Raw genomic sequence first — 13,908 nt, 5'->3', positions numbered from 1 at the left:
AGCAAGCTTTTATTTATTTATTCTGTTTTGTAGATGGCAGCCTTCTGGCGCAGGAAAAGTCCCCTCAGAGTATTTCTTAAAGCCCTCCAATCAGTGTGAATCTCGGAGAATTCATTTTAATGAGGTGCCTTCATCTCGTGCCAATTTGAGGGGGAAACAGTCCCACCACAGCGCAGGAGAAGAAAGATAAGGTAGCTCTCTAGTGTGTCAGATTTTGGGTTGCTGAGATAAAACCTGACAAGTACTGTAGCTCAAAAGATTCTATCTGTGTCTCTTTTATTTCTGTGGGGAAAGCTGCGTATAAACATGTGAGGAGATGTTTTATTTACCTGTGTTATCTTGGCTCTTCTGACTGGTCGCTGGGATGACAGGTTGGACAGGCTGGCTGAAGACCAGGGTTGGCCTCTGACCTTGACCGGGTCCTCTGCCCTTGGCTGACCCTGAAGCCGTCCTGTTGACAGCTCCCAGGCCCAGACGCAGACCTCGGCCAGAGCGCAGGAGACTGCCGCTCCCTCCGGCCTGAGCAGCCGTCCGGGCCTGCAGCGCGTCCTCAGCATTACTTCCTTTGAAACTGGAAGCTCGTCCCACCTAAAAATACAAAATGATGAAACAAATTTAATTACATTATATACTGATTATCAGATAAATTAAGGAATTATATCAAATAAATAATTTTAAATCCTATTAGGAGCAGAGACGGTGTCAATTCCCTTTCAATAACAACCTTACATTAAAGGTATAACAAGTAGGATTTTTCTAGAAAAATTAGATATAGACTTTTAATAATATAATATAAATCATCACTTATGGGCCTCTATACATGTGTGTTGGTGAGTGTGTGTGCAGACCCTTGTGAGACCCTTCCCTCTGCATCTCTTCTCGTTGTTTTGCTTTACACGGGACGTTTTCAGGAGGAGCGCTGTTGTGGTTCCCTGAACCAATCACAACGTATAGGTGACTGTGGGATTGATTCATATTAGCATCTGGGCCCCATTCAGACCGGCGAACATGGTGAAAGAGCGATGAAGAGTTGGCCTTCTGTCTGTTGGACAGGGAGGTGCCTCAAACCGGGTAGGACAAGCTAACGGTGGTTACTATGCTAGCGCAAAGCTAACGTAGCGGTAATCGGGCGGTTACTATGCTAGCGCAAAGATAATGTTGATGCTGTCGGTGTTAGCTCAGCGGGGTGGGCGTGTTCTCGAACGAGAGAGTGAGAGTGAGCTTCTGGTGACGAAGAGCCCAGGAGGAGGAGCCCAGTTTGAATATGTTGTTGACAAAATGCAAGGAAAAATCCTACTTATTATACTTTTAAATCCACCTTTTTTATTTAGTAAATTACAGTCAATGTTCAGTCCCACGTATAAGTATTTCTTACAGCAGAAATTAACTTCCTTCCCTAGAAAACAATACAGTAATGCTGTCCCTAGACCCTCCCCAAAAACCTATAATGTATCGTGGGACAATCTTCCCCAAAACTGACAACAAACATTAAGTATTTCAAGAAAAGGGTCAAAATGAATGTGAGTAATTATAATATTGCAGACATTCAACAAAAAAACATTACTTTTTTGATATGTGATCTATGATTGTAAAATAACTTCATATAAGGTCTATGAGCACCTTGTGGGATTCTCTGCCTGCGTTCACTTACATGCAATGTGTTTACCAGCAAAGCCTGGCTTCCATGATGTTTATATTTTGAGTGTGTTAGAATAAAACTTGCAATATGATAAGCATACAGTCTAATGAAATATGGATCATCTCAAATCTTACATTATAAGAAAATGTAACATAGTCCTGAAGGGAAACAGCGATCCAGACAAATTGCCTGTTGACATCACCAGCACAATTTAATAGTACGGTTTGTATCTTAAAGGCATCAAACTGTGCGCTGAAAAATGCTAACATACATGTAGTGACATATAGACCATTGAGAATCATTCTGTCCCTGTGGGCTTTGTACTTCGAAATGTATTAACTATTTATTTGCACATGCTGGTCTTTGATGCTGTATGAATATGAATGCCAAATGAAGCTATTTAATCAGAATCAATAAGGGATGACTTTAAAGCGATAATGAGCAGCCCGTGTGAGAGAGGGAATAAAATGCAGCAGATCTGTGATCAATTATACATGGTTTACTGTAGGATAGAAATTAAGTGCATCAGCTAGCAAACGCAGATAAGCAAAGTTAACAAAATTAACAGAAGACATTTGTCTTTGAACTAATTGTATATTACATACTGTTTATCACAAAGTAATTAGCTCCTGCTCGTGGATATGGGAACCACCATAAAGAAAATCCCAAGTCTATCGTTTCTTTGCTGTTGATGTGAATGTGCTGTGATTCATCTCCTTAGCTGCCACAATCCACAGAGAGGTCCACTGCAATACCTCCCCCTCCTGTACACATGTCCAAGTGTCCCGGGGCAACATACTAAACCTCAAATTGCTGACTGCCATTGGGGTGTTTGTCCGTGTGTGAATTGGTAAAACACACAGCAAAGACCTTGTAAAGCGCTATGAATGACATATCTTTATAAATGTTGTCTTTTGGATTATGATGAATCTAAGCATTATAAAAAATCTTTTGTTTAAGTACAATCCAAAACGATATAAATCAGAATGGAAGCTTCATTCTTCTTAGATTGAAAACACAAATCTTAGTAAAGACTGTAAATAATGTCTATAAACATTCTGCATGAATACAGAATCTGTAGACAAGATTGTTGGTTTGTTGTGGTTTCCGTTTATAGTCCGAATAGACTCTTCCACTCGCGTCTCTACGGCCTTTGGTTGTATGCAGACAAATGTCCGGGTTAGGAGCAAAACGCAGAATGCATCGGTCCATATGCATCGGCTATCATCAAGCAATGATTTAGCTATTTACTAATCTCTACTAACAGATCTCTTTATATAGGTGCAGCTAACATTTCGGTCATAGACAACTTTTCTAAATTTTCGCCTCTCTAATGGCGAGTTATGCTGGAAAAAATGATGAGCGTCTTGGAAAGAGGGTCTTGGCATGGATTTCCTATATGTAAATAACTGCTGGCTAAACTGAAAGCCCTGAAAATTGGTCATTGCTTCCAGAGGCTGTATTGAATCAGATGATTGCCAATGTGTTCACAGATTGCATAAACTGTAGAAGACTGTATGATACTCACCTCTGATGGTGCCCCGTAGAAGTTGTCTGCTTTGCTGCCCAGTTTCGGGGGTGCTGTGTGGCTGTGTGTGTGTACAGGAGGGACAGTGTGCGTGTGTCCAGGGGCCCTGATACTCCTGCTCAGGATTCCCGATGGGAAGATGTTTGTCTGCATCTCTTGGCGGTATTTGTCATAAAGCAGATTAGAGGCACTGAGTACTGGGGCTCCTCTGGTTTCTGCATCAGGCTTAGAAGGGTCTTTAGGGGTGTCTTTGAAGGTAGCGGGTGTTTGGCCGTGTGCGTATGTTGAGAGCCTAGATGGTAGAGAAGATACCTGATAAGGTCCGTCAGCAGCCTGTGGCTTAAACTGAGGATTCTTTCGTACATAGGTGATGATCTTGGGTCGAACTCCTTTAGGTTTAAGTTTCGGTGAAGGTGAGCTCTCTTTGGGGCTTGAGCTCTGCTGGTTGTTAAGAGGCGCTTTGGGGATTCCACTTGTGCTTATGTTGGTTTTTACTGGTGCTCTCAGGCAACTGTTGCCATAGCCCTGAGCTGATGTTGTTACAGCGGGGTTGCATCCTGGGATGTGTCGAACAACTCCAGGGACATTCCTGGAAACGAGGTACATGGAGGGTTGCCTGCGTGGTGAACCCTGGGGTGTCCTGAGAGGGGAGTGGGGAGGGGTAGATGACCTGGAATCAATCCCCGTTCTGTTGGGACTGGAGCAATTCCTTCTGTATGTAAGCTGAGTCTGGGGTCTCTTGTCTAGAGTGGAGGGATTGGAAGGACTTGAGTTACGCCATGCAGTTGCAGCTGGCTGTTTTTCTACAGGACGAGCCTCCCTCTGGACTGCCTGGTTGGGCTGTCTAGGCTGTAAGACTCCAGCTGTGTAGAGGGAGGAGAAATCTGATGGTTCACGTAAAGAGGATTTTGTAAACTTTCTGTTTGACTCACTACTTTGTGAATCTAGAGCAGGGTTTTGGGAAGAAATTTGCCCTGTCCCAGCTTGTTGAACATTGGGCTCTGCTGAGTTCCTTGTTCTTCCTGTCTCTGTCTGACAGAGGGGTCTGACGAGCTGCTGCCGTCGTGGTGGCATCACCCTTTCCTCAAATCCAGCCCTCCTCCTTTGGCCTAAGCCTACATCTGAAGACGAGCCATTTCTATGATGACTTCCCTCCTCATGTCTTCGATCTTGGCTGTAGAACTGAGGAAGGCGATGCTTCTCCTGAGGATGCGATGGTGGGGAGGTCTGGTCGACATCCACAGGGGCTAACCTTCTTCTGGTCTGGGCTGAGGTAGCGTTGTTTGAACTGGGATAAAGGTTGGTCTTAGAGTTGGACAGAGAGATGAGAGAATGGGCTTCTCCGCTAGTATCAAGCGCACTTGATAGACTGCCGCCGAGGGCAATGGCTGACAGACTTGAGACAAACACATTTGTCTCTGACTTGGACTCCTTCAGACCTCCCTTCCGTCTCTCCCTTTCTCCCACTCTGCCTGACCTGGTGTCTTTTTTCTCTATTGAGCCTGTCACACATGCGTCTAGCTCTTCAGTGCTGTGACAGGCAAACCTTTTCTGAACCTCTCTGCCCCTCTGTATTCTCCCCTCCACTTTGTTGCTGTCGTTGTCATTTCTCCTCCCTCCTGTTGAAGCAGAGCTGGCAGTTGAGCTTGAGGATATTGACATGGGACCTTCATCTTTTCCATCTCTCAAACTTCCTCCATCATCTTCCTCCTCGTCCTCCTGATCCCCGTCTCCCAAGAATGCATGTATCTCCTGACACTCCAAAACGTCAAAGTCTCTGAACTCAGGCTCCAAGCATTGCTGCTCAGAGCCCCAGATCACTAACTTGTCTGGGGAATCACTTTGAGATACCAGAGGAGGGATGGAGCTTGTGCTGTATGCTGTGTCCTCCATCAGTCCTCTTCCTACTTGACCACCAACCGAAGATAATCGATTGGCATTATCGTCCCCATCAGGGAACTGGATTTGGGTTTTGTTTCCAATCTTCTCTCCTCTTTCAACATTGACCCTAATGCCCTGGAAACCAGTTGGGATGCTCATGTCGGATCGATTCTGTTGGCACGCTCAAAGACACCTGCAGGGTTCTGAGGCCATCTATGGACTTACAAATGTTTCTTCTCTCCCTGTGTCTCCTCTTCAGGGTCTGTGTGATGATGGCCCTTCAGTTGATTATTCCAAGGGCGAAATGTCATCTCATGAAACCTTTTTCACCTCAACTCGCCACTTATGTTGCATTAACTGTGTGTGAACAAAGATGTCTTTGATGGCTCTTCAGGGAGAGGGAGGTCTTTTCAATCTGAAATAAAAGATAGTGAAGGAGACTGTAAGAAGGGGTTGACAAGTATGCCTGAAATGCAGCCACTTTTTACAACCAATTCTACCTTTCTGTTTCTCCCATTAGAGCCTCTTAAGGGATTTTATATTTAGTTCAGGTTTTGAAATCAGCCGTGTAGCCCACAATGTTGTGCTCTTTATTCATGTGACTCACAACAATTGATAATTAGTTAAAGCTAAATGGAACTGGCTTCCCATTGGGAGAAAAGGACACTTGAGGCATAACAGGAAGTGACAATCTTGGAACTAAATTGTTGCTATTTTATAGCATTTTTTTGCATCTTTACAACTACCTGCTGCTACAACACATTTCACATTAAATTACATTGCTACTAGCGTAAACTGTGATGTTGTCTATGGCTATGTGAACTCAAAGAATGCTAATGTGCTTATTACACCAGCAAGGGTAGCACAGCATTTATGATAGGAATGCAATTATGAACTTATTATAGATTTCAAGGGCAGGAGGAAACGAGATAAATGAAGAGAGAAGTAGAGGATTGCCGAGGCTATAGGCTACTTTTGTATAAGTGGAGGAGTCACCCCCGGGATAAGTGATGAAGATGGGCGAGGAAGAGGAGATGGAAGGGTGCGAAGTGTTTTGTAATGAGCGTTTCTCAAGAGACATTGGAAAACAGAAGGCAGAATGAGGTTAGGGAGAAAACATCTGCAATATAACAATGTTCACTGTTGGTTTTAAAGAATATAGAACACAAACAAACAGCGTCTCTACACACTCTAAAAGCACTGGGTAAAAAAAATATGTGGTGTTTTGACCAGAAAACCACCTAACAGTCATGTAAACAAACAGTGAACAGAAAAATACCAACAACAATGTTTTTAGAGTGTAATATGCTGAATTGCATGCACGTTCCCAACATGAAAACTGTTAATTACGTGTGGGTCTAGAGGGATGAATCCATACTGTTGGTCTGATCCCTACAGGAGGGTTAACACTCCTCTCTCAACATGTCTTCTCCAACATGCCATATGGCTGATTAAGCCAATGCCACAATTCGATCACACAGCATCCACACATCCTGCTTTATTGGAAAGCAGCATTCTGCAGGATGTACAGAAATGTTCGCCCTGAGTAGATGCCCTTTCAAAGTAACCGACTGTATGTGGTGTCATGTACAGTCAGTACATGAGCAGATGGTGGGGAGGGCAAATGTCTGGCAGCTTTTGTCGCACCATGTCAGTGAAGGACAGTTTTATCACAGCAGTATAAAAACACCAACCCAATAAACCACCACACAGCAACACACCCAAGAAAACTAGTGACTCTGACAACATGAAATGACTGTGTTATGTTTTTGCTCTCAGGGGAAAGCTTCTCTTGAACTTCAATCCCCCAAAATTATGCAAGAGCTCTGTGAGGAGTTCTTCTTCTGCCTGGAATCGGACGCATTAAAAACACAGAACATTAATTCGCTCAGTTAATTTAGTTAAGTTTCATTTGTTACTTGTTTGTATAATATAGCCTAATTCCTACATCGTACACAGAAATCACTTAGCCTTTTATTTATTTTTCAACCATATTTAGTCAAGTAAAAGTTGCATCTAGCCATCTGCTTGTGCATGTAGTGATTGTTGTATATTTCAACCTAGGTAATTATGTCGTCAAATATGTGTCTCCGAACTATCACACTGAATATTTGAGTGGTTTCCAAAGTTCAAATATAACTCCCACCCTCTAATTATACATTCAGCGGGGGAGTGTGTTCTCATTAGCAGGTGCCTTCTCCGTGTGTCCTGTGGCAGTGATATCAGTGAACTGAGTGAACCGCTTAGACGGCAGCTCTCACTGCCCGTGGCCCTAACGTGCAAAAAGCTACATTTTTCCCAAGTGCACTGGGAGGGGAAACATTCAAGGATTTGATTTGTACTCCTGAAGGTCGTCTTGAAAGTAACATTTTATCATATTTTCCCGCAGAACCTGTAAAAAGGAACATTTGGCAGAACTTGCAGAATTGCAGCCTGTAATTCTAAAACCTTCATAAAAATCTTAATAACCAATTATTGAAAGTTTAACCACTCTAACATTAATTTATATGTTGTATCAATTTCTATAAAAGTAGAAATAAGCCCTTTGAATACTGGTAATATTCAGTTTATATCAGAGATTGCTCAGAGACAGAGGAAAACATTCATTGTGGTAGACAAACAGGCAAACAACATGTAGAATAATCCAGACACTGCCTTCCTCTGTGCACACAGCTAATGTTTACCCCTAGCTGGTGCACACAATCAAATAATTAGCTAATTATAAAACACACACACAGACAGAATTCAAAGAGGCGGGGATGGAGAGGGATGGGAGGGAGAGAAATAGACAGAGAGTTGCATTACAGAGTGAGAGAATTCTCCGAGAGGACATGGTGGCAGATTGATTACGGCACTGATGTAGCGCTGGGGGTTGTGCTGATGACAGCAGTCTTGGGAGGCTGAGCGCTAAAGCTTGGTCACAGTGGCTGAACCAGAATAAGCTGCACATCACCTCACAGCGAGGACAACAAAACTAATCTGGAAAAGAATCCGAAACACGGTAAGACAGAGAGCTAAAAGAGCCTGTCTGACAGTGACTAAAAAGACCGGTTGGGATGATAAAAGGCATTATAAATTAGGTGTATCTTGGTTTGCTTGAGGAGCAGCGCAAAGGAAACTTGACAGGTTCTCCCTGCTGTCGCACTCCCTTACGCTGATGACATACCGCTAAAAGTGAAGAGAATCACTTGGGTGGATGCAGCAGGGCTGGTGTTGGTGAGGCTGGCTTGATGTTTTCTTTAGACTGGAATATGAATTATGCAATCACCCAAGTAACACATGTGAAAAGAAACCCTCTTTGATCCTCGAGTGCCTTCTCTTTGAGCGGAGGAAACACTGCAAATAGAGAGTGAGCACTCTGGAAGAAATTTGGCTTAATAGAGTATGCACTGTTTCCAATAGTGCTTGGAACAAATACAGTAGTTAATTTACAAGATTTTTTTTACTAGATAATGAATGAGTCACTTGGTGATGATATAGCACCAGAGTTAAAATGTATGAATGTTGCACTGATCTACTTTTTGATGGAATTCAAAGCAAAACAGGGAGGTCGACTCTGACATCATTCCTGCATATATGCATGTTAAGTTGATCTGGGTTAGAATATGTAATGAAGGTATAGGCTTTGTTTCAACCACTTGTTGAGGTAACGTCTCAGTTCGAACTCCTCTGAGAAAATGGCAGGGGGCAAAAAACTGAACAATTCTGCTCCGGTTGTCATGGCAATGCCATATCCCTGGGAATTGGAGAATACACGATGTGACCCCTGTGTCTTCCGTCAGAGACAAAGGTCAAAGAAAGAGATGGGCTGCTGTGAAGGTCAGCTTTATGCCACTACACATGCAGCTCATGCATTAATTCTGCTGTGCAACGCTTTCACATGTGATCTCACACCCAGTGCCACAGAGATATGGATAAAGATGCATGCAGCAGGAATGCATAGTGCACACTTAATACACCCAGTGCTAGAATAACTGAGTGAAAGCCAGGTTTTTTTCCCACTAGGTAGGAGCAATCATATCCATGCAAGTGGATAGGTTTACGCATCACTGAAGTGATGAGAGCAGGGGGAAGGATAAGACGCTATCTCAGCAGTGATCAAATTCAGTGAAGGGCTGCAGTCTGTGGTTTTCACCAGGCTCCTAACCTATCGAGTGCTGCAGTGAACCACAGAGAGCCCCTCTCAGAAGAAGGAAAATGACGAGATGCTGGGAACATGCCATGATGAGGGACTGTGGAAATGAAGTAGAAAATAAATCTGGAGTGGAGAAAAGCCTCTTCAACCTCCTTTTTCTGAGGCTGCGTGGGTGAGAGAATGAGACAGACATGCAGTGGGAGAGATGAGACATGCAAATGGACAGACAGGAGGAGAGTTGATACAGGAGAGCTACAGCTTTCTAATTAGGCTGATGGAAAAGAATATATATAGCGTTTGAACCTCTATAGTACCAGCTGTAGATCCACAATTCTGCTCTAAGCCCGAGAGAGCAGAGGGAAGTAATTATTGAAAATCCCTGACCATATATAATGCTAATGAGCGCTAAATTGCTCCCATTGATGAGACTCGTAACATACATTTCCATTTTATAAATTCTTGCTCTGCAGGTAGTCAATCTCATGACAGCAGGAAGCCAAGAACATAAAAGGATGTAAGTGGACTGTTTTTCTATTAGGGACTGTATGGAAATTATAAGTGAGGAAGACAGGAAGGGCCATTGTTCTTTATTTACTTGACTGATGGGGGAAAAAATTATTTTTTTAAGGAGAGCGAGAACCTTTTCAACTTTTCCTCATGTCAGATTCCTTCTTGTGAGTTTTATTGTTAAAAAAAATAGCACAAACATTGGGTGTTTTTTGTTTTGTTTTTGCGACGCGTGTTTGGAAAACAAAATTAAAGATATTACTGTTTTTAACTGATATTGATATGCCCACTGCTTAAAAAACATAATACAAATATGCACACACACACATTACCCACACTAACCCATTTAATTAATTACCTTCAGTCTGTTTTTGGGGGTATCCCAGAGGGAAAAGGGTTTTTTTGTAGCTATTTATGAGTAAAAATAATGTGTTATTTTGACAGTATTTCAATGTATATTCATTTGCAACACATTCAAAACACACAAATTACTGCCTACCATCTGTTTTCACCATGTCGAGTTTGCAGTCCTGCTAGCTACCGGTGCGCTAGTTGAGCTCAGCCTACATTTACGTTGAGTGTTGTGAAGATGGCGGCTGGACTGGCGATCATGACTGCGCGTGTCCGTAATGAAGCTTTAGCTAGATTAGATTATAGATTATAGTGCCTTCATTTTAAACAGGTACAGTGAAGGCACCGGTATATAGGACCCAGCCCACTTTTTATATAAAAAAAAAGATGTATAAAAAGTGCGTCTTATACACTGAATTTTACGGTAATTGATTAATTTTTGTTTGAAAATTTCATCTTATTTCCACTTGCTGGAAAATTCAATAATTTTGAGGAGGGTCTTGTTTTGTACAATATAACATTTAAAATTCAGACCCCAATAATTGTCATACAGTTCCTTAGTTTTTATCAAAAGGGAGAATTTAGAAAATGTTCATTCAGTGGATCAAAGTTTTGCGCTGCACATGATCATATTTTAGAGAAAAAGTGGGAAACTAAAAATAAATTATTTCTGACATATTATTTTTCAAAGACTCTTAAGTAAAGCCAGGTAGTAATGCTAACACAGCTTATTATCATGTGCCGTGCCGGTGAGTTGGTCTGCTTTTTCTGAAACATAGTACGTACACATGTGACAACACAAAGACTGTATACGTGCAAATACCCGCATTATATCTCGCACAGACACACTCACCTGCACTCACACACCAACACATGCACGCACACTCTCTGTGTCTTTGTTGTCGGTCCAGCAGCACATGTGGCTATTACAGCAGCCATTTGTCTTTGGCACTTTGCTTTTTCCTCTCCTCCCCCACTGGAGAGCAGACAGGTTTTATAGCTCTCAGGTCCCTGGGGAACCCCAACGACGCGCACACACACACATACATTGTCTCTTTCATCCATATATACACACACACATACTCATGCATAGATGTGAATTCCAGCACACTTGAAAAGAAGCAAAGAGAACGGGGAACACAAATGGACGGAGCGTTGATGTGCGTAACCATAATTTATGACTTCTGAGTGTTAGCACATGACATAATTAGATTTAATGCAGAATTCACATTAAATGCCGTGTAGCACTTATCCTTAAGATTGAATTCAATTCCTCTAATACAGTACACGCCGTGTTTTTGCATGTAATTAATCTCTCATGACATCATCCTTGCGTGTCCTTGTGCATGTTCCCGAGGCTGGATTGTGTTGGAAATGTGTGTGAGAAGGTGCGAACTTGTGAACATCTACCCTCTACAGACATTTAAAGCTCGCTCACATTTCAAAATAAACCTCCACACCCTCAAAAACAATCATCCTCATGTCCCTTTTGCAGAAGTATTCCTCTCCTCTCCTTGTACTTTGTATTCTATCCACACACACATTATCCAGCAGGATAAAGCTTAGCGAGAACGTCTATTCAGAAATAAGCTAAGCTTTAGTCATCCTTCTCTTCTCCTCCCATCTCTGTCAGCAGCACCACGCTGACAGAAATAGCACTGAAATAAGCTAAACACCGTTTTCACAGGAGACACAAAAGACACCCTGTAGACAGAATTTCACAAGTGATGATTCACTAAACAGCGCCTGAGTGTGTGTGTGTGTGTGTACGTGTGAACCGAGCAATAACGCACTATGCACAGCACTGCACAGGGATTACCATCACGGAGAAGCAGAACAATATCCAGAAATAGAGACATCCACTTTTATGTGAAGATGAAACAATAAGAGCTGCTTCCTGTACAACAATCGTTCCTTCCCTGACAGCATCATAACAAGGCTTCCCACTGTATTCAATTAAGCCTCATCCTCTCAGTGATCCCCGTCCCTTTCTTAGAATATATCTCTTCATACCGCTTCCTCTTTTCCACCATAAGAATACAGAGTTAATGAGGGCAGGCCAAAGTAATCAATCCCATTTTCAGCCTTAAAGACGGCACATCAGCAGGCTACATCTGCCCAAATAATCCTACCCGCCTCTCCCTCCCACAGTCAGACGCCTCTTTGTCCCCCAAGGGGGGATTGAGTCTACATGGCAGGGGGATAGTGTAACAGGATTTCTGCAGGATCACAGGTCAGAGTGGGTGGTCATACCTAACTGAATAAGGAGAACAAGAGAATCAGATCATCTGCAATAAAAGCTGATTTAGTTCCTTATTCGCTACCTGGTACGAAACCGCCGGAAAATCCCAATATTGCCAATAATGGGATTTATTAAGCTGACGCGGAATGAAAAATGGAGGCACCAGTTCGCACACCCATCCATCAAGATGTCACACACATGGTTTGTCTCTTTGTTATTCCCACAGCTGACAGGATGACACTGTACAAAGACGGGAAGCAGATGATCACAGGAAGCACTCGCAATGCAAAGCAACAGTGACACTTTCAGAATAACACATGAGCGTTCGCACGTGTATGTAGGGTAACATTTATTAGTGCCACCTACACAAACTCAGGCAGTGAGTCTCGCTGCAGCAGGAGCAGAGACAAAGAGACGGCAAGGAAATGTGGGTTTTTAAAGTAAAGGTCTGTCACAAAAATAACACACACACTGAGGGAATTTAGCATCTTCTTAATTGTTATATTTTCAGGTTTGTATTCGGTAAGAGCTGGGAATAAGTCTGCGCTAAATCAAACACTGTCCCACCGCATCCCTGCCTGATTTTGCTGTGCTATGCAGCCTGTGTGGATGGATTGAGCTCAAGATGGATAAAGGGAAGACAAATGTGCGGGAAATGAAAAGAAAAAATCACAACGGGGGTGAGATAAATCGGGAACGAAAGACAAAGAGGAACTGATGGAGATTAGTACGATTATATAGAACAGATTGCAACAGTCTGGAGGAGAAGATGAGGAGAAGGCGGAAGACGTGAGACGCGTGTTTATTGGCTAAATGAAGCTCAGTTTAAAACACACACCAGCAATGATCCAGACAGGAGATATCAGGGAGGAGAGGAGGGGAAAAGGTTGTGCGTCCACGCTGGTTGCTGGATGCTGGTTGCACCGCATTGTTATTTGCAAAGCCCCTCCACCCACCCACCCACCCACCCTCACTCCTGTCGCAGAGAGAAATATTAACTCTTGCATGGCCGGCGGGTGAAACTGTACGAGGGGACAAAGAGGAGAGGAGAGAGGAGAGGAGTTCACCTCAGATGCATAGGAGAAGCAGACAAAGAATTCTCTGTGGGGCCGTAAGTTGGCACACGCTCACCCAAACACACACAGACGCACACGCTCAGACATAAAGCTGGCAAGGTGAGAGAGTCCAGACAAAGAAAAGCTGAGTGCAACTTCCACCCGGCTGAGTCACTTCTGTTTATTTTAGGAAAATATGATAATGGAAAGAAATGATGCTGCAGAGAGAGGAGGAGGGGGTGGAGAGGAATGTAGGGGGGGGTTCTAGTTAGTATTGCAATGTGTGAGAGTGTGTGTGCATGTGTAATGTGCGAGTGGCAAACCCCAGGGGTGTGGGGGAGGGACTTCTGGCAGAGGATCAGGGAGAGGTGAGGAAAGAATGGAGCGGGAAGAGGGGGTTTTTTTGGGTGGTGATGATTTGCAGAAAAAATATGGTAATAAGCTGAACTGGCTGTTTTTTTCGGGACAAAAGAAGGAGAGACAGTGCAGGACGGGGGCACGGACCTCCTGAGGGGAACGCCGCTCAGTTTATTCTGATTATTTTTGGTAACTTGGACGAGGCTGGAAAAA

The 13,908-nt window shown here is 43.2% G+C and overlaps 1 protein-coding gene across 2 annotated transcripts in view; it reads right to left on the bottom strand.

Annotated features, from left to right (window-relative positions):
- The window catches only part of mtus2a (microtubule associated tumor suppressor candidate 2a), a 48,946-nt gene that overhangs the window by 32,631 nt on the left and 2,407 nt on the right, over nucleotides 1–13,908 (bottom strand). For both annotated transcript variants that reach the window (XM_069677782.1, XM_069677791.1), the window contains exons 2-3: nucleotides 3,168–5,463; nucleotides 330–588 (exon numbers count right to left, since the gene is read on the bottom strand). In XM_069677782.1, coding sequence (XP_069533883.1) covers nucleotides 330–588; nucleotides 3,168–5,207 — 2,299 coding nt within the window. In that variant the 5' untranslated portion in view covers nucleotides 5,208–5,463. The remainder of the gene's footprint in view (nucleotides 1–329; nucleotides 589–3,167; nucleotides 5,464–13,908) is intronic.

The sequence above is a fragment of the Semicossyphus pulcher genome, unplaced genomic scaffold (genome assembly GCF_022749685.1).
Source record: "Semicossyphus pulcher isolate SPU_LCO1_2020_fin unplaced genomic scaffold, fSemPul1.0.p SCAF_10, whole genome shotgun sequence".
NCBI lineage: Eukaryota > Metazoa > Chordata > Actinopteri > Labriformes > Labridae > Semicossyphus > Semicossyphus pulcher.
The sequence above is the reverse complement of the archived record's forward strand: the minus strand, read 5'-3'. Positions and strand labels throughout refer to the sequence as shown.